The sequence below is a fragment of the Diadema setosum genome, chromosome 2 (genome assembly GCF_964275005.1).
Source record: "Diadema setosum chromosome 2, eeDiaSeto1, whole genome shotgun sequence".
In the NCBI taxonomy this organism is placed as follows: Eukaryota; Metazoa; Echinodermata; class Echinoidea; order Diadematoida; family Diadematidae; genus Diadema; species Diadema setosum.
In genome coordinates, this window is record NC_092686.1 from 18517846 (window position 1) to 18544102 (window position 26257).

General features: G+C 39.4%; 1 protein-coding gene across 1 annotated transcript in view; it reads right to left on the minus strand.

The window, feature by feature from the left end:
• LOC140246211 (intraflagellar transport protein 122 homolog) overlaps window positions 1-25966 on the minus strand; it is a 49572-nt gene extending 23606 nt beyond the window's left edge. The window contains exons 1-9 of the mRNA XM_072325661.1: window positions 25876-25966; window positions 11080-11146; window positions 9325-9488; window positions 8573-8649; window positions 7092-7225; window positions 5760-5839; window positions 2675-2750; window positions 555-746; window positions 111-308 (exon numbers count right to left, since the gene is read on the minus strand). Coding sequence (XP_072181762.1) covers window positions 111-308; window positions 555-746; window positions 2675-2750; window positions 5760-5839; window positions 7092-7225; window positions 8573-8649; window positions 9325-9488; window positions 11080-11146; window positions 25876-25934 — 1047 coding nt within the window. The 5' untranslated portion in view covers window positions 25935-25966. The remainder of the gene's footprint in view (window positions 1-110; window positions 309-554; window positions 747-2674; window positions 2751-5759; window positions 5840-7091; window positions 7226-8572; window positions 8650-9324; window positions 9489-11079; window positions 11147-25875) is intronic.
• Window positions 25967-26257: the final 291 nt, after the last annotated feature.

The window sequence follows — 26257 nt, forward strand, 5'->3', positions numbered from 1 at the left end:
CTAATCACCAATCCAGGACATTCTATGCTGGACAGAGAGTCCAGCATAGAAGCATATGGCAGCATATGACATAACAATGAGAAATGGCATATCAATTCTTGTTCACTCACAGCCAGGCGATGCTTGAATATCGCAATCTTCTTGACAAGGTCCCGGCATTTGATGCGGACCTTTTGATCTGTCAGCAAGTGTTGGATAATGACGTCAGTCATGTTCTCACGGAAGGCATATCGATCCCGGTACAGGCCATGGACAGTGCTGAAGATGAGTTGATAGTGTGCAATGGTACCGTCTTGACAGCCCACAGCCTACATGTAGAATAAAAGAAGCAAAACAGAACAAAATAAAAAAGATTACAAAAATCTTTAGTACAACATTTATCCTTTCCATCCTTAGCATAGATTCAACACTTAAGCAATATAATAATTTGAATTATTCTAGCAGGCACTGGATTTGCAGTTCTATTTCAAAATAGCAAACATGGCAACAGTAGGTCAGAAAACAAAGTAACCTGAGATTATCTTAAATGTTGCAAAACTGGACAGATGACTTACGACATGGTTTTGATCAGGCCTGACTTTGGCACACCAAACCCATGAGTTCTGCTCTCCCACCACTCCAAGCTGCACACCGTCCTTTGTATGCAATGTCACCTGCTTGTTGGCCCCTCCTATGATCAGGTACTCCCCACGGGAGAAGTAGGACAGGCAGCAAGGGTCATAGTTCAGGTTGCGCTCTTTGCCAACCTTGCAAAAACAATAACAAAATCACAGATGAGAACAACTAAAAGCACAGGGAAGCGATAAAAAACTGAGAGGCAAGAGCTTTGTGCCTATGGATATCACAAACACAAGCATTCACTCCCATACAAACACACATATAACAATAGGAAAAAAGTAAAATCCATGTTTATTTACATGAAATACTTTTAAAGGGGATGGCTAGTAACTGATCAGTGGGAATCAGTGGGAATGCTGGGGGATGATTGTTCCAATTCTTGTGGGATTCATTTAAGAGTACATCATATATCTATTGTTGTGTGAAAATTATTTGCTTCAGAATGGTCTCATATTCAAGTAATGTGCATTTTAATGGTTCCAGGCTAGCATGCCTGTACAGTGACGGGGCATTAAACTGCACATTACTTGAATATGAGACCGTTCTGAAGCAAATAACCTTCACACAACAATAGATACATAATGTACTCTTAAATGAATCCCACAAGAATTGGAACAATCATCCCCCAGCATTCCCACTGATTCCCACTGATCAGTTACTAGCCATCCCATTTAATGCGCTTTCGAACATCTGTATTCACAAACATGACATCTATCCTGAATTACTGACAGTGTTATAAAACTTTTGGTGGCTTATGAACTTTACCTTTGAACCTGCACCACTGCCACTACAAGCAATAAAGTGCTCATTCATATATACACTTCCAACTGAATAATATCATGTATGGACATTTCTAGCTAAAGATAAGGCTAGAGAATGACATTTAACAAAAGCTCATTGACTTTAACCTTGACCTTTGACCTATCACCAATATGTTCAGGCAGATAATTGTCAATTTACTTCTGCTTTGTTCAAACATTGATACCATCATATGACATTCATATTAACATGTAGAACTACTGATAATAATTGTGACCCGCTGCAACAAAACGATCCGAAAGTCGGGGGTGGACAATTTTCTGAAAATGACAATTGACATGACATTATTTCCTTACTCTTCCACTTGAATGTCATATAACATGACTCATAAAAATATTCGGTTGTGGAGATATGGATGATTTTATTAGCGCATGTCGAGTGGTTTAAGAAATCAGCCTAACAAGAAAACCGCCTTCAAAGTTTTCCTTCCGACGCTATCATGATCAAGGGGAAACAAGACATTTTTCACCGTTTGACAATAGAAGGTACGCTCCTAGCAACCTCCCCGATGTTCATTCAAGCTTAGCGCCAGCGGTCTACGCACAACCAATCAGTAACCAGGATGCCACGCACTGACCAATGAGATCACTCCCTGGTTGCTAGGAGCGGAGTCTAGCTGCGGCACTAAATCCAAATCTTCGGACATGCTTCTGTTCCGTTGAAAATCGGAAAATCATGGCCCAGAAAAATTTTATTTTCTTGCCTTTCCTTTGATCATTTAGCTTCAAAATTTCAGCAGATGATAGAAGATACATTAGACTACAAAATTATGTCAAAAACAGAAATCCAAATGTTTCGACGGATTTTGATGATCTGACTTCAAACTCGATTTTCTCTGGTCACCCGTCAGCGACTTTAGGATCCTTTTGTTGTAGCGGGTCACAATTATCAAAATGAGAAGAAGAAACACTACTTGATAAGTACCTCAGTACTGTACACCTTGTATCTACAATATCCAATATCAATGGCCATGAGATGCCAGAACATTTAAAATCCAAAATTATTACATGTCATTTCATAGCTTTCATGCACATAATATACAAAACTGCACTCAATGAGATATTAAATCATTTGTTCTCAACTTTTGTACGCAGTAAATATTGACCCAAAAGTCTTGGAAATACCTCCGCTATATACTGGTACAAATATTTCATCCACTATATACAGTTCAGAAGAACTTGATAATCATTGAGTACTACAACGAGGTGAGTTCAACTCAAGTCTTCATTGTACATACCTGCTTTCCACTGAGATAGTAGAAGGATAATTTCTGTCCCCAGTCTAGTACAGCCAGGATATCAAAGGCTTCCTCCCTGTACGAGAAGATAAAAAACTCTATTATCTGATAGCAAATACTCTGTTAAGTGATAGCAATTTTTCTCTGCAGCACTCAGGTTTGCCAAAGAGAATTACAACATGATGATGATGCACCACTGTGACATCCCAATGAAACCTTGGCACATACTTATTATAAAACATAACAAGGTGTATTGCATCAGCATGATTCATAAGTCTTTCTAGAGAGAGATTTCTCAAACAGTTTATATATAATGTAGGGAATAATTCTACTTCTTAAAGTTGGATACCCATTTCAGTCCATGAAAAAAAAGTGTCATGCAACGTTCTCTACAATTACATACATGAATTCGCTTTATAAATATATCTTATAAAGCAGCTTATTAAAACATTTATCATGTTGCCTTTGAATGTTCTACAGATAAATGGTGCTATATAAATGCTATTCATCATCTGGCATCATCATCATGTCAAATCACACATCTTGTTCTCCTTCACAGATGCAATTCTGTTCATTTGAACTAGATACAAGCTGTGTTCAATTTTGTTGTCATTATTTAAATACCACAATAATGCAGATTCTTGTATCAAATACAAACATTACCTTCACATACACACAAGAACGGAAGGTATCTATTAAGGGTCTACAGCCTATCAGTGTGATTTCACATAATGTAGTAGTGCATGTGTAAAGTACATATCGTTGCTGGGGTGACAAGACCTTGTATATGAAATTTTGGTGAAAATGACTTTTTTTGATTAATGGTCAAATAATCGGTTAAGGGATGTCCTGCCCGAATCTTACCTATCATACCCCAAAAATGAAGCCACCACAGCTTGTCAAAGGAAAGGCTATCCCATTCGCTATAGTGCTTTGGCCGCCATGTTTCTTGGCTCTCCTGAGCATTTGACATTTTGTAGAAACGAGGTCTTGTCGCTCCAGTGATGATATGTTTGATATTTTTAGGCATGCACATATAACAGGTTATACTTGTACAATGCTTGTGTTAGTGCCTACTATACTATTTGCTCCTCAGGAAGGAATATTAAGAAATAAATGATTTCATATGTGACAAACTAAACTGATTTTGTATACAAATAAAAACAATGGTAGCTTGATGCACATCTGTGCTTCAGAACCAGTAATTCACCCTTGATGAAACTTCCCTGTTATGCCCCTTGATGGTATGCCATTACATGTACCTAAATCATTGCTGTACATCTCCAAGGTAATAAAAACAATTACTATGTATCACCCTTCACCTTAACCCTATTCTAACTGGGCTATTTGAGACCAAGTTTTTACTGGGGGGGGGGTCAATTTGACCCCCCCTTCAGATCTCGGCCGCCGATCGCGCGATCGCCGCAAAATTTTGCCTGAACATAGAGCCGGATGTCAACTACAAGATTACATGGTCATACAATAGAAAAATTTTGATTTCATATTTTTTAATAAATTAATTATGCAAATTAACACATGAAATAATATTTTCACCTATAACTCCATCAGAAAGACTGAAGGATTATTAAATTTTTGTGTCAAAGTTCCTCAAGACACATCAAACAATTTTCTTGTAAAAAAATAGCGCAATCAAAATCATTTTCTTTTGTTTTTTATTGTTTTGTTAATTTCTTATGTATTTTATTGTTTTTTCGATCTTTTGTTTTCTATTGTTTTTTTGCCAAAATTTGTTGGAGGCACTTTTTCAAGCTTATCTACATTAGAATTGATTTATTTCAATGGCTAAAAGTTGAAATAATCTAATTTATATCAATTAAACAAAAAACCACAGTTTGCATTGGATTTGCACACGAAATCATGAATTTGAGCGGTTTTCGGGTTGACATGCATATGCAAAACATCGCATAACTTAAGAACGGTGTATCCGGACATTGCAAATTTGGTCTCAAAATATGCGGGAGACTCAAATGAAAAAAGTCGTGAAACGACGCGGCAAAATCTTTGCGCGTTGCGAAATCGTGGCGCGAAACGTCGAGGGGGGGGTCAATTTGACCCCCCCCCCCCAGTTAGAATAGGGTTAAGGGTTTGTACACAAAATACAAATTCATGTTCTACTGGACTGAGATATCATGATTGAACTTTACAAAGTTTTGACCCTCAATAGCCCTGCCCCATGAGGACCACATGTACACTTTTAAAGGGATTGTACAGTACTGGTTGAGGTGAGGATTCAGGTTTATAACATTTTTTTTTTTTTTTTTTGTGAGATAATGAGAAACTGCTTATGAAATATGAAAGAGCATGTAATTTCAAGAAGGATTCAACTTTTATTTGATGAAAATTGGCCTTGAAATGGGTGAGATATCCAAAAAAGCGATCCCGTAATAAAATTGACAGGCCATGACTTTTATTAGGATCTCTTTCTTTTATCTTGTTTTTAGATATCTCAGTCATTTCAAAACCAATTTTCATCAAATAAACTTTTGATTCCCCTTAGAATTGTATGTTCTTTAACATATAGAGTGGTTTCTAAAATCATCTCGCAAAACGTTACAAGCTGAATCCTCACATCAACCTGTACTGTACAGTCCCTTTAACTTTGCACTTCTTACCCCCAAGGGCGATCCTGCCAAAGCTTATCAGAATGTACTTTTGAGAAAATGATGATAGTGCTAACTGCATCAATGGAGCTACCTCAGAAACTAGCATATATATCTTTTTCACATCCACACACAATACCCACAAGAGTGGATATTGAGTGGCTGTTGTGGCCAAACAAAAACAACAAAGAATGGGGGATATCTGCCAGATTCTTCAGGATTGAAAGAGGCATATTACCCCCAGAAGAAGTGTCCTAATTTGATCTGAAGAACATCTCATCATTAGCAATCACTGCTTTGGAACTTTGCAGTAATGTTTTGCGGCCATGCTACTGTGCTTAACTGTAAACAATAATTAAAACAAACAAACAAACCTATAGAAAGGCAAAAAGAGACAGAGAGAGAGAGAGAGAGAGAGAGAGATCCTATAGCATAAATTCAAGCACCTGCTTGTTTTTACTCACTTTGATGGATTCCATTGTACACTCCAGATTGGGCTAAGGCCACCACCAGGTCTTTCAATCTTTACTTTCTCTTCTCCATTCTGTGTAAATCAATCACAAAACAATAAACCATAATTTGGTCACACAAAAATATGACTTAATATGAATATATGACTTTATACTTTTTACTTTGTAAGCCCAATGATGTTTGACCTAGAAGTCTTTTTCTAACCTGAAATCAGTTGTGCACACAAATAGCTAAACATACATTCCCCCAGTGAACAAATTTGGTACTGTAAATGGAAAACTGAAGGGAGGTTAAGGCAAGGAAAAGATTATTGATATCTGTATGCTGACAATTGTATTTATTGATTGCACAACATTGTTCAAGATAGCATATTTTGCAACTTATCAAATACGCTTGTAGACAGTCTTTATAGTTTGATTCACTTCTCAAGTCACTATAGCAAAATCACAACAAATCGGGTATCTTTGTAGACAGAAACAAGACCCTACAGTCCCTGTTGCCCAAATGAGATTAATATAGATTCTACCTTGATATAACTTCCCTGTTGTGCCCCTTGCCATGAACTAGATAATACCTATGCACAGAGCAATACAAATAACCATGAGTATGCATAAAAAGGGTCTCTGAAAAAATACATTACCTGTACTAGACTGATAGATAATGAGAAATTCTGACCACAGTACCCTTTCAAAAAATTGAATGCTTGCACCACCTGCTCTGATTTTGACAAAGCAGGACTTGACTGGCTACATTTTTATGGTAACAGAATTCACCTTCAATAAATGGAGTATACTTTTGACTACTACTTGTTACACAGTCACAAACTGATTAGTGTGAAAATGTGCACGCTGTGCAATGTTTATCGGTGGTAGTTGGTCGAGTTGGTTGGTTTATTTATGTTAGCAGGCAATGACCTGCAGTGATATCGTCCGGGTCTGCAAAAGAGTTGTTTCTAATTCATAACCTGTAGCATTCATACTGTACCTGAACCACCCCCAGTAGGTAGTTTCAGAACCTGATTGGATCAGATCACCTTTGCTGTATTCTGTCTACTTATAAATACTGAGCTGAAAGGCTGCTGAAGAAAGTTTAAGAACGCGACTTCTGCTTAATAGTGTAAATGGGTTGATGGTTGATAAGTCTCCTAAAGTTGTTCTTACTCTACAGAGTGAAGGTAAAAATTCTCTAAAAGTAAAGTGTGATCCACATCATTGGGCCTTTTACTCCCCCTTCCTTCCCCCTCCCCACACAAACACACACAAAAAAAGAAAGACCCCCCAAAGAATGGAGGTTATGGTGATGCAAAAGACCATGGTTCATCATACCTTGGTCCTGATGCTAATGCAGCCATTGTACATTCCAAGTGCCAGGTATTGACCATCATTGGTCCAGGAACAGCAGGTGATGCGGCTGGCCATCTTGTGTTTAGATACAGATTTCTGTTCCATGGACCACAGACCTGTTCGAAAAGCATATTAATTGTTAATAGCTTAAAAAAATAGAAATAGCACTCGTGCATACATCATATATTTTGTTAGTATAATTCTTCATGAATTTGAACTTGTAAAACTATTTTGGAAGGGTTAAATTTGCTATCTAGAACCACGATGATAGAAAGAGAAAGCAGTATCATCATTATTCAAGAGAAAAATAGGCGATTTTCCCATTGGCTACGATATTCAATGCACTTGCATTAAGGGAGGTAATATTTCAATGTATATTTCAACAATGCCTAAAGAAAGTGTTAATGTGTAACAATACACAAGACATATAATGACTGCTTAAATCTGTAATGTTGAATGAATACAATGTGTCTCTAGCCAAATGATTTATCCACAAACGATGATGACCTACACTTGTACAAGAGCACAGTATAACACAATCTAACATTTTTGATATTCTAATCCTTCTCTCTCTCTCTCTCTCTCTGTGCCAGTAAACTAGAATATATCCACTGCAGCGCACTGTCAACTTGAGTGTCTCACACAATCATTATCTAGCCATATACATGATCACTCACAAATACATTTTGATAAAGCTCATTGATCTTGACCACTAACTGGGGAGACTACCTGGTATAGTGGTATAATGCCAAATAATATTTGTACAGGACATACATAGTTTAAGTTATGGCGGGAAAAATTTTGGTGACCTTTGACCTTGACCATTGACGTTCACCCTTGTCATATCAAGCAACTAATTGCTTTTTCACTTCTACCCTTCTTACCAGCTGATGTTACAGCTCGAAAATAGAAAGAGTCTAATCACCATGTATAGATTTGTATTGCCACAATCGAAGGCCATTGAAGTTTTATGGCATGCATGAAACAGAACATGTTTTCTTGAGAAGATGAGAAACTATACGGCCCATGCATAATATCAAGTGTCAATGAATGAGGCAAACAATATCTCAATGATGTCATCACACTGCACAGTGATTGTGACTACCATACGCAGTGCTGACCAGCACAGCCAACATATGATGCAGGAAGTCAATATCTTTGGCAGTACCATCATCAATACAAATGACAGCTACCCTAGGGCTATCAAACATAAAGAAGTTTACACACACACACACTCACATCTAACTAAGGATGAAGCAAGTCTTTCATTTTCAGATCTATCAATCATATAGTGTGTTCCTTTTTTTTCTTTTTCATTATTTAATGGACACAAGACACTTCTACACTGTTGTAGGCATCTGATGATATTTGCACGGCTTCTGATCATAAGCTATGCATATGTAGCAATAGGCAGTAACTACACTGAGAGAATATGTCTGGCTGATGCACTTTATATTACTCACCAAAGTCACTGAATGCACAGCTTGCCAGTTGATGTGTAATGGGGTTGAATGACAAACACTGGATGGGATCATTGTGACTGATTTGGAGACAAACAAAACAAACCAACAAAAATATGACATTTAAACTGACTTTTGAAATAACAGATGTGAACAGATGTGAACAGATGTTGAAGATTATTTCTGACAAACATCTAAGTTCAACATTGGTATTGACATGGATAGCAAGAAGGCTGATTTTTATGAGAAGGAAAAAAAAAAACAACAACTGTGAAATAGAAACAAAAAGTTTTGTAAACATTTGTACATGATTGAGACGTAATTGTCAAACAGTCACTGTATGAATATCTCAAAGTCCTCCTTCATGTACCAAATAGGTATTCCCGTTAGTCAACAAAACAGCCCACTGCCGCTTGCAAAACATGAAGTTATCAGTACATCTCATTGCAAGATAACATAATTCACTGCACTGACAAGGCAAGGGAATTGAATGGAACCATGACATTTGCTTATAACAAGTTATTTATCTTTCAGTACTGCTAGCTGGAAATATCCGACTCGTCACTGGAGGATAGAAGTTAGAAGTTAGACACCTGGCTATGACAGACAGTACACAAGGTGCATGAAAGCTGCATATGGTTACTAGGGTAAGTGTTTCATTTTCTTCAATAGGAAATACTATGTAGTGATGTACAGTAGAAGTACTGTAAAATAGGCTGCCGGCTACCTCTTCCTGTAGGCAATTAGGTACTCACGTATATTTGAGTATACCCTCCAGCTTTGAGGTCCAAATGATGACACTCTTGTCTGCTGAGCCTGAAGCAAATCTCTTGCCATCTTTTGCATAGCTGACACAGTACACTGTGTCCTTGTGTCCCTTCAGGGGCTGGATGAGGGTTCCATCATTTGTGTCATACACCTGTCACAAACAGTAAACATCAATTCTATGTTACAACACATCTTTGAAAAGACAGGTCATTTATATTAATCATATCAACCCGGAAGCAAATGAATACAAATGAACACTACTTTTCAATGGCAACTTCCCAAAGGGCACCTCATTGGCAACTTACTGACCTTTACGAAGCTGCAACTTTCTGTTCAGGCAGTGTGGCATCGATGTGAAAATCGACCACGGGCAACCAAAATAATACATAAGACATGCATGTTTCCACATTAGACAACAAACTTACAACAAAAAATACTCCTTTGTTTAAGTTGATTTCAATAGATAAAGTGGAATCAAATAAACAGACCAGTAAAGGTTTCATTAGGATAAGACCAAGAAGAAAAAAGTGAGTTATAGAATTTTCCTTTTTGCATAATTCACACAGAAAATAATGATTAATTACATTCATAATGTAACAGATCTTAAATACACTCTCACACACAAATCTTTACTTTTTTTTTTGGGGGGGGGGGAGGGGGGGGGGGGCAAGAATTCAAGGTGGCATCATCCTTCAAATCAAATTTGTTCTGGGTTTGCAATAATTCAGTAAAGATGATTTCTTGAAGGGGAAAAAAATGAGACCTACTGAATTACTAAGCATTTTATTATTTTACGTAGTTCCATTGACAACTACACTGTATAACACCAGCAATGTCCATCTCTCACTAAAATGCACATCTTTTAGGCAATCTTCTATATTTCATAAAGCTCCTGTTTTCTGGAATAATTTGAAATATTCTCACAAGACTATTATGAGCAGTTAAGGCAATCTAAATGATCACATAAACACTTCATTGATGTAATTAAGTTACAAATAGATAAATAGCCTGAGAGAGAGTTTCCCTTTCTTTTCTTATGAATTCAATGCTCCTACTGTATAATTTATGCTTCTTTCACAATAATTGCAAAATCAATATCATTAATTTCATGTTTTTACATTATGGCATTTGTCTACATATCATTTTTCAATGATGGCAAAATCATACTTGACACTGTACTCTATGTATATATATATATATATATTTTTTTTTTTTTGGTAAATCTAATCTTGTTTTAAAGTGGACATAAATGAACTACACGAAAGGGAGAGTTTGAGGGAATAATATCACAGACTTGCCTATTTGTATATATATCTTGATGGATTGAATATCACTTTAAAAAAACAACAACAACAAAACATGTTCAATATAAAAATCCAATTTCCTCTTTGCTGTTTGTCTGATTCTATCCAGTTTTTGGTGTTTAGTTTCTTTGACTTGGTTCTTGTTCTATAAGACAAGGTCAACAGAACGTGTCAGAGCTCCCCTTTATTACATTTCAGCATGTCACCCTTATTGAGTTTCAGAACATGAACATTCTAACACATACATTATGTCACATTTTGGAAAATCGAAGATAAAGACATCTATTACAGTATACTGTCACTTAGGTATAATTAAGTATCAAAAGTAAATATTGTAATATCAAATGGTCTGTTCCATAATTTCACACAGCAGCTACATTGTACATGTATGTGAGCTCAAATAACATAGAAATTAAGCAGATTACAATGCTGACTTACTAGCACTCTGTTTCCTGCTGCAACAATCAACTGTGAGCCATCAGGTCTAAATGCGAGGTCATATATACTGTGAAAGGAAAAGACCAGTATTGATTATGATTATATGCCAAAAGTGGCAATCCTTTTTTTACACATTCATACATTGTATGCATGAAGTTGAAACCTTACAAGTGTGAATCAATTAAAATAGTATTTAAGATAGTTTTGAAATGATTCCAAATCATGATAATGTCCTGAAACAGAAAATTCACATCAACACTGCAAGCTTGTGTGATTTGTCAATGATTACTAACCGATCAGTTATCAGATAAAATAAAGACAACTAGAAATGTCGCTATGGCGACTGGTATGCCTCCGCCATAATGCATGATTTGCCCAATAGGTGTATAGTAAAATGTCTTCACAATGTGTGATGACAGTTTCACATAACTGGCAAAACAATGAAATGACAGGTTTGTCAGAAATGTCTTGAATGTTCACTTTCCTTAAACTAGGTCTGCTTTAATTGTCTAAGAGCACAGGTACATGTACAAGTATTTGGGGAATTGAGGATTTTTACTTGACTTTAAGTTAATGCATTGACTAAGTATCAAGGTATAATGAAGAAAAAGTGTAATATTTAAGGAGTTGACCTTGACCTTTGACCCTGACTATTGCCCCATGACCCCTGAATTCCCTAGCTAAGCCCTGCCAGTCAATGCATGCGTATGTACAAAGTTCCATGAAGATACATTGAACCATTTGCGAGAAAAGTGAAATTGTAACATTTTCACCTGACCTCTGACCTTTTGACCTTTTACCTTATGACATGAAACTCTCTCTGGAGAATGATTACACAGTAGTACATGTCTACACTAAGTTTCAAGAAAATACCTTTGGGCATTGCATAGACATGGAGGAAATAGCAACATTTTTAGCATTTGACCTTGACCTTTTGACCATTGACCTCTTGTCAATTTCACTAAAAAACTACTCAACTAATTGCCCCATCATACTTTATCCTTTGACCAAGTTTGGTGAAAGTTGCTTCATCCAGTTTTGAGTTATCACATAAACAGTTAAATCATAGGATTTGACCTTGATCTTTGACCTTTGACCTCTGTCCGATTTCACTAAAAAAACTATTCAAGTAATTGTCCCATCATACATCATCCTCCGACAAAGTTTGGTAAAATTTGCTTGATCCAGTCCTGAGTAATCGCGTAAACAAATACAATTTCATGATTTGACCTTGACCTTGGCCTTTAGCCGATTTCACCCAAAATCTAATCAAGTAATTGCCCCATCATACTTCATACTTGGACCACGTTTGGTAAAATTCCAGTCAATATTACTCAAGTTATCGCATAAACAAATGCGGACGGACATACGGACAGATGTACGGACGGACGGACGGACAACCCGAAAACATAATGCCTCTGGCACCACTTCGTTAGCGGAGGCATATCAAAAAAATGGTTGCCTGTGAACATTGTTTCTACAGCTTCCCTTTACCTGCCTCTCCTTTGTCATTAATCCTCCTCCTCCAAAACATATGAGTCAACCTCTAGGCACTATGTCTTCGGAGCAAGATGTGGGCATTTCCACAATAGAAGATTACATTTCAGGGATGTTGCTTTATCTTCTGTTTTCAATGTGCATTACCCCCAATACATGTACAATACCATCTTTCAGAACATTAACGAGAGATAATTTTGCCCCAAATTTGCTCCAAAGATGCAGTTTTGTTGACCATAAACATCGAACATATTGCTTTCAACCTAGCAAGAAACACACAAAAGGCATGCCTTTTGCACATCAGCACACACACTGGCATACATGTATATGGATTACACAGAATAGGGATTATTGTTGTCATTGTGGCAGAATGACTTATTACGGTACATGCAGGGCATTAAGGGAAACTGGAACTTTAACAATTATGTTTAATAATAATAATAATAATAATGATTCCTATATACCCCCATACACACTATGTGGGGGTGGGAGTATGATAATAATAATAATAATAGTAATAATAATAATAATAATAATAATAATAATAATAATAATAATGATAATAATAATAATAATAATAATAATAATAATAATAATAATAATGATAATAATAATAATAATAATAATAATAATAATAATAATAATAATAATAATAATAATAATAATAAATAACACTTATTAATGTAGAGCTTAACAATGATGTTTCTAAGAGCATTATTACACAAAAAAAAATATTTAATTAAAATACAGCATAAAAAAAAAGATAGGATTGAGTAAATAGATAAGTTTTCAGTCTCAATGATTTACACTTATCAACACTTTCAGCATTTTGGATATAAAGAGGAAGTTATGTTTACGAACCAAAAAGAAAGTGAAAATGCTTGAATAAAATGCATGAAAATATCATTTCCCTTATTTACGGATGATGTGCGTCAAAATTTTGACTCTGGTGCGTATCATCTCACCAAGGATGGCCTTTATATTTGAGACTGAGGTGTGCAGCACTTTTGTCCATCAAAAAAGTAACTGAGGTAGCATGAGGGGTGCATCAAAAACCATTGTATGGTCGTCCAAAAAACAACCATGATGCACTCATGTCTGGGGAGAGTGGGGTGGAACTTTAGTCTATAGACTCTATGTAAAAATTTAATGAATATATCTTTAAGAATGGATGATTCCAGGGAATAATTTTCCTGGTATTGCATCTCAATTTACTAATACTAGAGTAACTGTGGCAGTATGCGGCCGTGCGCCCATTCATGGCAGGTACAACATACTCAGTAATATACCGCTAAACACAGCGGCACACTCTGTACATGCACACTACACATGTACTAGCACACTACCAATCAACAACTAGAAATGTCGCTTTGGCGACTGGTATGCCTCCGCCATAATGCATGATTTTCCCAATAGGTCTAGATAGTACATGTGGACAATGAGTGATTACATTTTCACAAAATTGGCAAAATACTGAAATGACAAGTTTGTCACAAATGTGTTGAATGTTCACCTTCCTTGACCTAGGTTTAATTGGATGAATAGGAGAGCATGTATCTAGGGATTTAAGGACTTTAACTTGACTTTGACCCATTCATACATTTAGGCATTGAGTAATTTTCAAGGTACAGGTGTGGAGAAAAAGTGCAATTTCTGAATTGAATAGTAAATTCTTACCATTTTCATCTGGCCCTTGACCCTAAAATTCATAAGATAATCACTTTCAGGTAGAACATGCATAATATGTACTAAGTTTCAAGATAACTTGAGCCACTTCGAGATATGGAGGAAAAAGTTAGTTCAGCACTTTCACTTAATCTTTGACCTTTTGACCTTTGAGGCAAAAAAAAGAAGAAAAAAAAGACTTTCCAGAGAATTTCTATTAGGTTACACATGCATACACCAAGTGTAAAAAAATAATAACCCTGCTGGCATTGCATAAATATGAGGGAAATAGTAAAATTTTGAAGTGTTGCACTTGACCTTTGACCCCTGACCTTTGACCCCATGAACCCTACATTCTCTAGATAATCACTTCCAGTCAGTACATGTATATACTATGTTCCATGAAGATACCTTGAACAATTTTCCAAGGCACGGAGAAAAAAAAGAAGTTTTGATATTTTTACTTGACCTTTTGACCTTTGACCTTTGACCTCATGACCCAAACTTTCACCAGAAAATCTTAATTGGGTAATACATGTATACACTAAGTTTCAAGAAAATATCTTCAGGCATTCAATAGATATGGCGAAAATAGTGAAATTTCATGTATTTGACCCTGACCTTTTGACCTTTGACCTCATGACGCAAACTTTCACCAGAGAATCTTAATTGGGTAATACATGTATACAATAAGTTTCAAGAAAATATCTTCAGGCATTCAATAGATATGGTGGAAATAGTGAAATTTTATGTATTTGACCTTGACCTTTTGACCTTTGACCTTGAGCATGTGCACCCAAAAGTTGATAGGCACAACTTCACCCCCTAATACACATACATGCCAAGTTTCATTAGGATACCTCAACAGGTTTTGATAGTTACCTTGTCCACAAAATTCATTACGGACGGACAGAAGGACGGACGGACGGACGGAAGGACGGAAGGACGGACGGACGGACGGACGGAAGGACGGACGGACGGACGGACGGACAACCCGAAAACATAATGCCTCCGGCACCACTTCGTGGCGGAGGCATAAAAATCAACCGATAAAATGGGCACAATCTCCAACAAAAGTGAAATTTTCTCACCTAAATGACAACATATCGCATCCAAAATTCTATTTTTGGTACTTCTTAACATAACAGTTAAGAAACAAGGGTCTAAGAATGTGGATTTTTTTTTGTTTTCCTGATGTTCATGGATTTTGAAAATATATCCTTACGAAATATAGAACTTTCGTGAGCTGATGTGGGTCGCCATTTTTTTCCGGAAAGTGGATGTTTCCATAGAATAAATGAGAAAAACATGAGAAAGACATCAACAACATCGCAAGAATTGAAATCCCTGTTTGCCACCGGTACACGCATGTGCCCCTGCTATTTTCACGTGCTTTCGCAATGGGAATTGGTGCTTACGCAATGTTTGCGAGACATGTGAAGGCATTCAGCTGAAGATCGCAGAGCACGCACGTATTGCATCTATAGGAATTGTACACTGTGTCGCAAGCAGAGCTACGCTACTACAGTGCATATCGGTGAAAATTGTGCCAGGTTTTGCCCTGGTAAATCATGAAAACTGCATTTGTCATTCGTCAATTTTTTTTAAATGATAACAATAGCGTTTATAAATGATATGTGAAAAGGTTTAAGTAGCGGTTTTCATATAAAAATCAGATGTACACCAAGCCATGAAATGAGATCAATTATCCGTAGATTGATACGTAATATACACATGAAATGTGTTGAAATCAGCCGCTTTTTTCGTTGTCTTGTAAAAATCTTGCATTTTAATAACTTTTCACGTTTATGATTTTCCCATTGTAGTAGTGAGCGCCCTAGCAGCCGCTAGCGGCCCTAGTGGCTTTGATTTGCCAATCATCGTAAGTAGAGAGCTGAGCCAGCGCGCGGCGTCCGCGGGCAGTCGTATATCACACAACACCCATAGCGACTCCCGCGGCAGCAACCGCAAAGCTCTTCATGGGCTCCGATCGGGCCAGCCAATTTCACTGAAACAGGCATTGCAAGGTCCATTTCGTGTACCGTTGTAACATACTGAGCCTACGTGAGGTCGATAAATTTTCCTTTCAAAAAATCAGAAAACACTTCAATTTTGAAAAAAGTGAAGTTTCGATACTGCCATATTTTGCGCAATGTGGATTAAGTACAAAAATACACCCAAGGTCACGACAAAGGTCACGACTTAGCATGCCGAACAGATCGTCCTCCTCGGGCTACTAGCGGTATGTAGCAGACGCAAACCCACATACAGGATGGCAAAAGTAGTTCAGGTTTGTGATTCGAACATGTTGTTTGCAGTACGGCCGTATTACTTTTGAAAAGAATGATATCAATGCACCCCTGTCATAATGCACTTGTCAATGTAATGACGCACCCCACTACCCCCGGACATGGGTGCGTCATGGTCATTTTTTGACTGACCACACGGGGTTTTTGACGGACACCACAGTCACTTTCTTGACGGACAAAACGCTGCAAGTGACGAACACCACAGTCACTTTTTTGACGGACAACACGTTGAAAGTGACGCACACATCGGTCACTTTTTTGACGGATATCCTCGTTACATTTGACGGGATGGCCCATTTGACGGACCCCCAAAAATACTGAAACGATTTTTGCATACGTTTTATTCAAGCAATTTCATTTTCTTTTGGTTCGTAAACATAATTTGTAAAAGTTTCGGCGAGTTTCCCTTACCCTGGCCCTGTAAGCACCGTACCGTCATTCACCGTACATCACGCTGCTGCTACGATATTCCGTACAGTAGCATGTATTCTGTGCATGCAATCCATACATGACAATCACATTTGTGCAGATGCGCTGTGTGTGCGCGGCCATTGCTAGTCCGGTGGATGCATACTGCAGCGCAGGTACACACCACGCCACGGCATTCCCACGAGTAACTACTGTATATACAGTACAGCCCAGTCGCTGTACGTAGAGATTCGCACAGCGTACTATAACAGCGTCGCGCGTCTGATCGGGCTATCCCGCGAGCAGAAAATGGCATGCGGCAGGCAGTTTCTTCTGCTGCCGCTTCTTTTACTGTCAAAAATTCGCCTTTGTCACCACAGAACATTATTTAGATGCACATTGTATTGGAATATAAACAAACTTTCTTCGATAGCAATGTGTGTTGGTGTTGCATCGCAATATGCAATAGGCACTAAGTGTTCAACAGTAAGGTTGAAATTGTTACATCGCTGAACAGTCCCTGGTTTGAGATTGAGTATGCATGATTTCATGGGTTTGTTGGAGGGAAAATGTGAGGAGAAAGGGTGGCTTTTAAATTATTTGCTTGCCAGATTCTGGCAAGCATTTTCCCCTCTTATTCCAAAACGCTTCCCGACTTTGATTTTCACTTGCCGCGGGAAAGCGCTCACTGTAATTTCACTCGCGGTACGTGTATCCGGTACTGGTAGCGTGCAATAAAAATGTGTGCGGTTTTCCATAGCCAAGTAATGTACCATGACGCACCCCTCGGTTCAAAATCATGCGTGTTATTTTCCATAGCCAAGTGACGTACCATGACGCACCCCTCAGTCAAAAATTTGACCGACAATGATGTGATTTTGACGCACCCCTCGGTCAAAAATTTGACGGACAAAGCTGGTAAAATGATGAACACCTTAGACCGGGGGCCCAGAAGATTTATTCAGCTGAAAAGGTTCACACTTTTTAATGGTCTCATCGTATAAGGATGTGGCCAAGGGTCAATAAAATGAATTGCTGGCAAGTCACATCCTGTACCGTAAGCCTAGGGGCCACAAAAAGGGACCCCGAAAAATGGATTTATTCAGCCGAAGGGGGTCACGGACAAAAGTTGGTGGATATTGTTCCTTTGGGTGTACTTATCATGAAAACAGCAATGCCAGCTATTTTATCCTGTACGGGGCCCCAGACAGTAGCCCCAAAGGGCCCCACAAATATGGTGTTATTCAGCTGAAAAGGGTCACGGCTAATTTCTTTTGCAATGGAAGTAGTTCCCATCAGAGATATCCAAAACACCAATGCCAGCTATTTTATCCTGTACGGGGCCCCAGACAGTAGCCCCAAAGGGCCCCACCCCCATAGGCCCTACGTACAAACACACACAAACATTGATTTTATTCAGTTGAAAAGAGTCACGGCTAATTTCTTTTGCAATGGAAGTAGTTCCCATCAGAGATATCCAAAACACCAAAGCCAGCTATTTTATCCTGTACGGGGCCCCAGACAGTAGCCCCAAAGTGCCCCACCCCCATAGGCCATACGTACAAACACACACAAACATTGATTTTATTCGTGCAGCTGAGAAGAGTCACGGCTAATTTCTTTTGCAATGGAAGGAGTACCCATCAGAGATATCAAAAAACACCAAAGCCAGCTATTTTATCCAGTATATACGGGGCCCCGGACAGTAGCCCCAAAGGAGGCCCCCCCCCCCCCCCCCCCCGGCACACACACACACATTAGTTTCATTCAGCTAAAAGGGGTTACGGCTAATTTCTTTTGCAATGGAAGTAGTACCCATCAGAGATATCCAAAATACCAAAGCCAGTTATTTTATCCTGCACGGGGCCCCAGACAGTAGCCCAAAATGCCCCCTCCCCCCCCCCCACACACACACACACATTGATTTTATTCAGCTGAAAAGGGTCACGGCTAATTTCTTTTGCAATTTAAGTAGTACTCATCAGAGATATCCAAAACACCAAAGCCAGCTATTTTATCCTGTACGGGGCCCCAGACAGTAGCCCCAAAGTGCCCCCCCCCCCCACACACACACATTAGTTTCATTCAGCTGAAAAGGGTCATGGCTAATTTCTTTTGCAATGGAAGTAGTACCCATCAGAGATATCCAAAATACCAAAGCCAGCTATTTTATCCTGCACGGGGCCCCAAGTCAGTAGCCCCAAATTGCTCCCTCCCCCCCCCCCCCCCCCACACACACACATTGATTTTATTCAGCTGAAAAGGGTCATGGCTACTTTCTTTTGCAATCGGAAGTAGTAGGCATACTCATCAGAGATATTCAAAACACTAAGGCCAGTTATTTTATCCTGTACGGGGCCCCAGACAGTAGCCCCAAAGTGCACCCCTACACACACACACACACACACACACACACACACACACACTAGTTTCATTCAGCCAAAAAGGGTCACGGCTAATTTCTTTTGCAATGGAAGTATATAGTACCCATCAGAGATATCCAAAGCACCAAAGCCAGTTATTTTATCCTGTATGGGGCCCCAGACAGTAGCCCCGAAGTGTCCCCCACCCTCTCCACATACACACACACACACACACACACACACATTAGTTTCATTCAGCTGAAAAGGGTCACGGCTAATTTCTTTTGCAATAGAAGTAGTACCCATCAGAGATATCCAAAATACCAAAGCCAGTTATTTTATCCTGTACGGGGCCCAGACAGTATAGCCCCAAACAAGGGTAATTTCTTTTGCACTGGAAGAATTACCTATCAGAGATATTCAACACACAAAGGCCAGTTATTTTATCCTGTACAGAGCCCCAGACAGTAGCTCCACAGTGTCCCATCCATTATACATGTACTGTGAATCAGCTGAAAATGGTCTTACAAATTCTTTTGTAACGTAAATATCAGGGCCTACTGAACAGAGATATCACAAACACCAAAGCAAGTCATCTTATCCTGTATACGGGGTCCTATAGGTTACAGTAGCAAAACACCCAAGAAATTTGCAAAGGAAACATACTTCTGTATAGTGTGCAACCGAGATGACCATATTACGAAAACCAGTCATTTCATCCTGTACTGGGCCTAGAACAGTAGCCATAAAGTGCCCCTCCCCCACATAATTATTATGATATCATTTAGCTGAAAAGAGTCATAGTGTTGTTTTTCTTTTACAATCGAAGTAGGCCTTAGTTTACATCATAGATACCCAAAACATCAAAGCCAGTTAGGTTTTCCCAGCCAATTTCGCACTTTTGTAAAATTCGTAAAATGGGTATTCAAATTGGCTAGTACCCTACGTTCATTCAAATTCGCCTTGACTTGCCGAAAAGGGTATTTCAGTCATTAAATTTCGCGAAAGACAGTCAAATTCCAAACATGTTCATTCAAATTCAAATCATGCTATTTCTTTGTTTCAGATCATTTTAACGTGTCTTTCTATGTGTGCTTTCGTTTAAAGCAGTAAAAGTATCATATTTTTTTTAATCTAGTATAACTGGATTTGGTTGTTCTGTAACGCTCCTTCTCTTTCATATACATGTCATTATAGGCCTATACGTGTACCAGTAATGCAGATTAACTTCATTTTTTATAGTCATGACAGCATAATAGATACAGACGTATATCTCTAGAAGACATAGAAAGAATTATTAAAAAAAAAACATTTGAGGATCATAACCTTGACTTCCTGGAACTGGCCGACCGCTCGTAATAAAGCGCTCGCAACGGCCAGATAATTTGTGGCTTCTTACTTCTTCGGATTAAAAAAGCATGTTAAAAAAAAAAAAAAACTGGTGTCAAAGTCTCTTAAACGAATACGAAAACATGAAATGTTATGATGCTTACAAAACAATAACTACGATGAAAGAAAATAAGGAAAGAGGTCAAGCATGAACATATCTGTTTAATTGACTACAGAACATGTTAAATTAGATGGCCAGAAATCAATTTGAATGAATGAGCGCAGGATGTGATCACGTGACTATATCACTATGAATTTATGAATGAACGGATAGTGGAATGGTGCTTGTCTTATATATGGATTTCAGTTGAAAAAGTTTTATTTAGAATAAGGTTAGAGGTCATGTGAATGTTTCAAAATGAATTTGAATGAAGAGATTATGACATTGAACTACCATGTCATCTAGGCGAAATGTTTGCTAAATTTAATTCAACATTAAAGAATTCGATTAAAAGAGGAGCGAAATTGACCCAGATGCAGGGCCCTTGACAGGTATAGCCCCGAGGTATTCCCACCCCGTATGAATTAAGCGTTTTTAGGTGAAAAGAGTCATGCATGCCTATTTTCCTTGGCAGTGGAATTAACAGCTGAGATACGTAAAACACAAACCCATCCAGTTATTTTTATTCTTTAAGGGGCCCCCAGCCAGTAGCTGGAAAGTGCTCCCGTATTATTTTATTCTAAGTGAAAAGAATCACTGCTATAATTTCTGTTGCAATGGAAGTAGTACTCAACGAGGTATCAAAAACACCGAAACCAGTTATATAGCCCCACGGAGTGTTCCTAAAGTGTCCCCACATGTAATTCCACTATCAAGATCTGCATCCCGATCTATTCAATCTGTCAGATCGGGAGAGAGCGGCAAAAGTGTACGGGGACCAGGAGCATCGTAGCAGCAGTGTTCGGGTGATGGGGTTGGATCTGGCAATTTTACAGATCGGGAAGAAATTTTGAACTGGTTCAAAATTTCTTCCCCATCTCCCCATCAAGATTGACCTATATTGAATCGTAGCTCAAACGGGGAGAGAGCAGTGACAGTGTAAATACCGCGGGATGAGCGTAACAATTCCAGGTTTTTCTGACCGTAGGAACAGCGGCACAAGAACGGGAAGTAGTCTAAACTAAACACCAACGACATGGTCCCGCTGCTGCGCCGCTTTCTTGATCAAAGCACGACGCTCTCACTAAGTTCTCTACTCTCGTATAAAATCAAGGCCTGTTCCTACGACGCTTCATTCCTGCTTCGATAACGCTGTTAGCCACTTTAGCTATGCTGTTCCTACGCTATGCTTTCCCAGACTCAATTACGCATGTCTTCCGCTCTCGCCGCTCTAAAATCAAACGTAGCCGATACGCTCGAAAATGTTTGCCAGAACAGCAAAACTGATGATGATGAGGAGGACGTTGTCGTTGTCGCGAAAATGAAGACGAAGGAACGCATATCTAAGAAGAAGAAGAGATGCAAACAATAAAGAGAATAAAGCAAAACACTTTGGAGCTACTGTCTGGGCCCCCGTGCAGGATAAAATATCTGACTTTGGTATTTTGGATATCCGATGGGTACTACTTCCATTGCAATAGAAAATAGCCGTGACCCTTTTCGGCTGAATGAAACCAATATGTGTGTGTGTGTGCGTGTGTGTGTGTGTGTGTGTGTGTGTGTGTGTAGGGGGCACTTTGGGGCTACTGTCTGGGGTCCCATACAGGATAAAATAACTGACTTTAGTGCTTTGGATATCTCTGATGAATACTTCTTCCGATTGCAAAAGAAAGTAGCCGTGACCCTTTATAGCTGAATAAAATCAATGTGTGTGTGTGTGGGGGGGGGGGGGGGGGGGTTGAGGGGGGAGGGGGTAAGGGGGCAATTTGGGGCTACTGTCTGGGGCCCCGTGCAGGATAAAATAACTGGCTTTGGTATTTTGGATTTCTCTGATGGGTACTACTTCCATTGCAAAAGAAATTATTAGCCGTGACCCTTTTCAGCTGAATGAAACTATTGTGTGAGTATGTGTGTCGGGGGGGGGGGGGGGGGGGGGGCACCTTGGGGCTACTGTCTGGGGCCCCGTACAGGATAAAATAGCTGGCTTTGGTGTTTTGTATATCTCTGATGGGTACTACTTTCATTGCAAATGAAATTAGCCGTTACTGTTATCAGCTGAATAAAGTCAATGTGTGTGTGTGTGTGTGTGTGTTTATACGTAGGGCTTATAGGGGGTGGGGCACTTTGGGGCTACTGTCTGGGGCCCCGTACAGGATAAAATAGCTGGCTTTGGTGTTTTGTATATCTCTGATGGGTACTACTTTAACTGCAAATGAAATTAGCCATTACTGTTATCAGCTGAATAAAGTTAATGTGTGTGTGTGTGTGTGTTTATACGTAGGGCTTATAGGGGGTAGGGCACTTTGGGGCTACTGCCTGGGGCCCCGTACAGGATAAAATAGCTGGCTTTGGTGTTTTGGATATGTCTGATTGGTTCTCCTTCCATTACAAAAGAAATTAGCCATTCTGACTCTTTTCAACTGAATAAAATCAATGTTTGTGTGTGTTTGTACGTAGGGCCTATGGGGGGGGGGGGGGTGGGGCCCTTTGGGGCTACTGTCTGGGGCCCCGTACAGGACAAAATGGCTGGCATTGGTGTTTTGGATATCTCTGATGGGAACTACTTCCATTGCAAAAGAAATTAGCCGTGACCCTTTTCAGCTGAATAACACCATATTTGTAGAGCCCTTTGGGGCTACTGTCTGGGGCCCCGTACAGGATAAAATAGCTGGCATTGCTGTTTTCATGATAAGTACACCCAAAGGAACAATATCCACCAACTTTTGTCCGTGACCCCCTTCGGCTGAATAAATCCATTTTTCGGGGTCCCTTTTTGTGGTCCCTAGGCTTACGGTACAGGATGTGACATGCCAGCAATTCATTTTATCGACCCTTGGCCACATCCTTATATGATGAGACCATCAAAAAGTGTGACCCTTTTCAGCTGAATAAATGCTCTGGGCCCCCGGTCTACCTGGGTCACAAATTTGACGGACCAAACGAGGAAATGACGCACCCATGTCTGGGGGTAGTGGGGTGAGTCATTACATTGACAAGTGCATAACTGCTACAGCTAGCGATCGTCGCGAACTGAGCACACTGCGCGTGTAGAAAACGATGTACTGTACATGCACGAGAGCGCCATCTAGTGCTGAATGACGAACGCTAGTTTAAAATAATTTGCCTGATTTGTTTACAGTTTAAACTGCCGCAAACGGGGTATCTTACTCTATGCATTTTTACACCACTTGGCCCTACTGCACTGGCACTGCTACTAGTAGTATTACTAACTGTTAGTGGGTTAGTACTAACCGGTTTGTTAACGCTGTAGACCTGCACAATTCACAAACTAATTTTTGTGTAGTTACTGTTGGCCTAACGTTAGCATTATTGAGTAGCAGTCTTCTTCCATGTGCATGGAAGTGTTAGGGTTACAGCAGGATACCATTTGAAATACTGTTCATCAGCTGAAATTGCTAATCAAATCCGAGTTGAAAAATTATTCCCTGTGATTCTACAGATGCGTTTTAATATGGGATTCCATCAGCATTAACCATGCCATGATGTAACTATACACAGCCCAGTCGCTGCTGTAGTAGCGGTGGGCTGTGTATAATAACCATGATAACATACTGGTTAATTAGTTACCTCAAATGATAATGTATGGTAGCCCTACTACATATCGACCACCCTTTTTGAAACCGACTGCGTATACATTGGCGCACAGAGCGCTTAGTACGCACTTCACTGCGCACAGAGCACATAAAAATGGATTGGTTTTGACCGTTGATGAGGATAGTGTGGGAAAACGCAAAAATTCACTGGTCATTAACGTTAGGGTAACATCCCCAGTATGCGGTCACTTAAGCTTTTTTGCAATATTTTTTAAACTAAAATAATACATACATACATCATATCTACAGCAATGTATGTGAAATATATCAAATTTCTTTAATCTCAACTTTCATTTCGTAAAATATCTCACAGAATTGCACAAAATCGCGAAATATTTCACCTTGAAAATTCCCCAGTATACGGTCATCGGCTCCAGTATTCGGTCACGCGATGTGCGCGTTCAAAGTCAATGCGTGTTCAAGGCAGCTGAAAAACGAGCGCGCGCGCTACCTTGTTGGCGCAAAATTGCACCGGGGAAGTTGCGGCGACCGTTGGTGACCGAATACTGGGGCCTCGGCACTTGCATTCAACCCTTGTACACTGGGACACTGTATCGGCACGTACGGACATTTTGTTTTTCTTTTGCGTTTTTGAGGATACCATTACACTCCAAGCTTGCGATAAGCAAAAAATCCCGCGAGAACGGCGTATTTCTCGATTTTTAGCGCTTTTTCGGCGACCCGTACTCTTAAAACTGGGCCTTATCCGCGCGCGCTTTTAGAAAGTAGCGCCGATTCTGCACTTTTTACGGTAAAATTTGGGATTTTGGATGGATTTTTGGAGGGGGCTAAGGGAGTTTCCTGTTGTGAATGAGTGTGCAAGTATGTGAATTAGTAATAGTGTGATTTGTGTGTGTTGTGACAGTTGAACTTACTGGCTGGTGACTAGTGATAAGTGACCGATTTTCACCAAATCGTAATGTAATGTCTATGGAAGTTTCTAGAAAGCTTTGTACAACCAGTGTACAACACGGTGTTCAATACAACTCGGTTTGCGTGCATTGTCAATGGTAATGCAAAAACAGCGGTCGATCTCAATAAGGTCGCTTTAACACAAGCCGCGGGGAGCTGGAACGAGGCCACGCAAGTTCGACGGCGATATTTTTGCACTGAAACTTCGAATCAAAAAGGGAACAACGGCATTTGATAGTGCTGGATTTTCTCAATCACGTAGGTCAAGTTTTTTACGTGAATTTCAGTGTTAAATATTCTTATCAAGCAAATAAACAAGGCGGTCGATGAGTAACGTTAGTAGGTCCAACCATACAAACTGAATAGTGAAATTTCATCTCACAGTTTCCAATATATGGGACTATTATAAATGTCACTTGGTAGATTCAAGGCTATTTCACTATTTGATTCAGCGTACATGATTCTTTGCACAAGCAGAAATAGACTGACGGATATTCATTCGATAGTATCCAACAAATGCATGTAGAGATAATACTTACCACTGCTCGACTCTGTCCCTATCCTGAACTTTATCTACCCAGGTCGGTATAGCCCTCATCTTCCTCGCTTTTTGCCGAGCCAAATATTCGCACAGGGCGCATGCGCAGTCCGTCGTCGTCAGACGGTTAGTTTGCCCAAGCAACCAACCTGCGACGATCCTGCGTACATCCTCTCATGCATTCAACGGTACCGGTGTGTTGTAGGTTTTTTTCTCTCTCGCCCTCTCCCTCTCCCTCTCTCTCTCCATATCTCCCTGTCGGAATCTTCTTCTCTCACATCCTCTATTCACTTAAATCATTCTTTATGAGATCGTACATGAGCTTCCAACTATTCATTCTGCTTGAGTCCTCTCTTTCTCATATTTTCCTTCAAATTCAGATA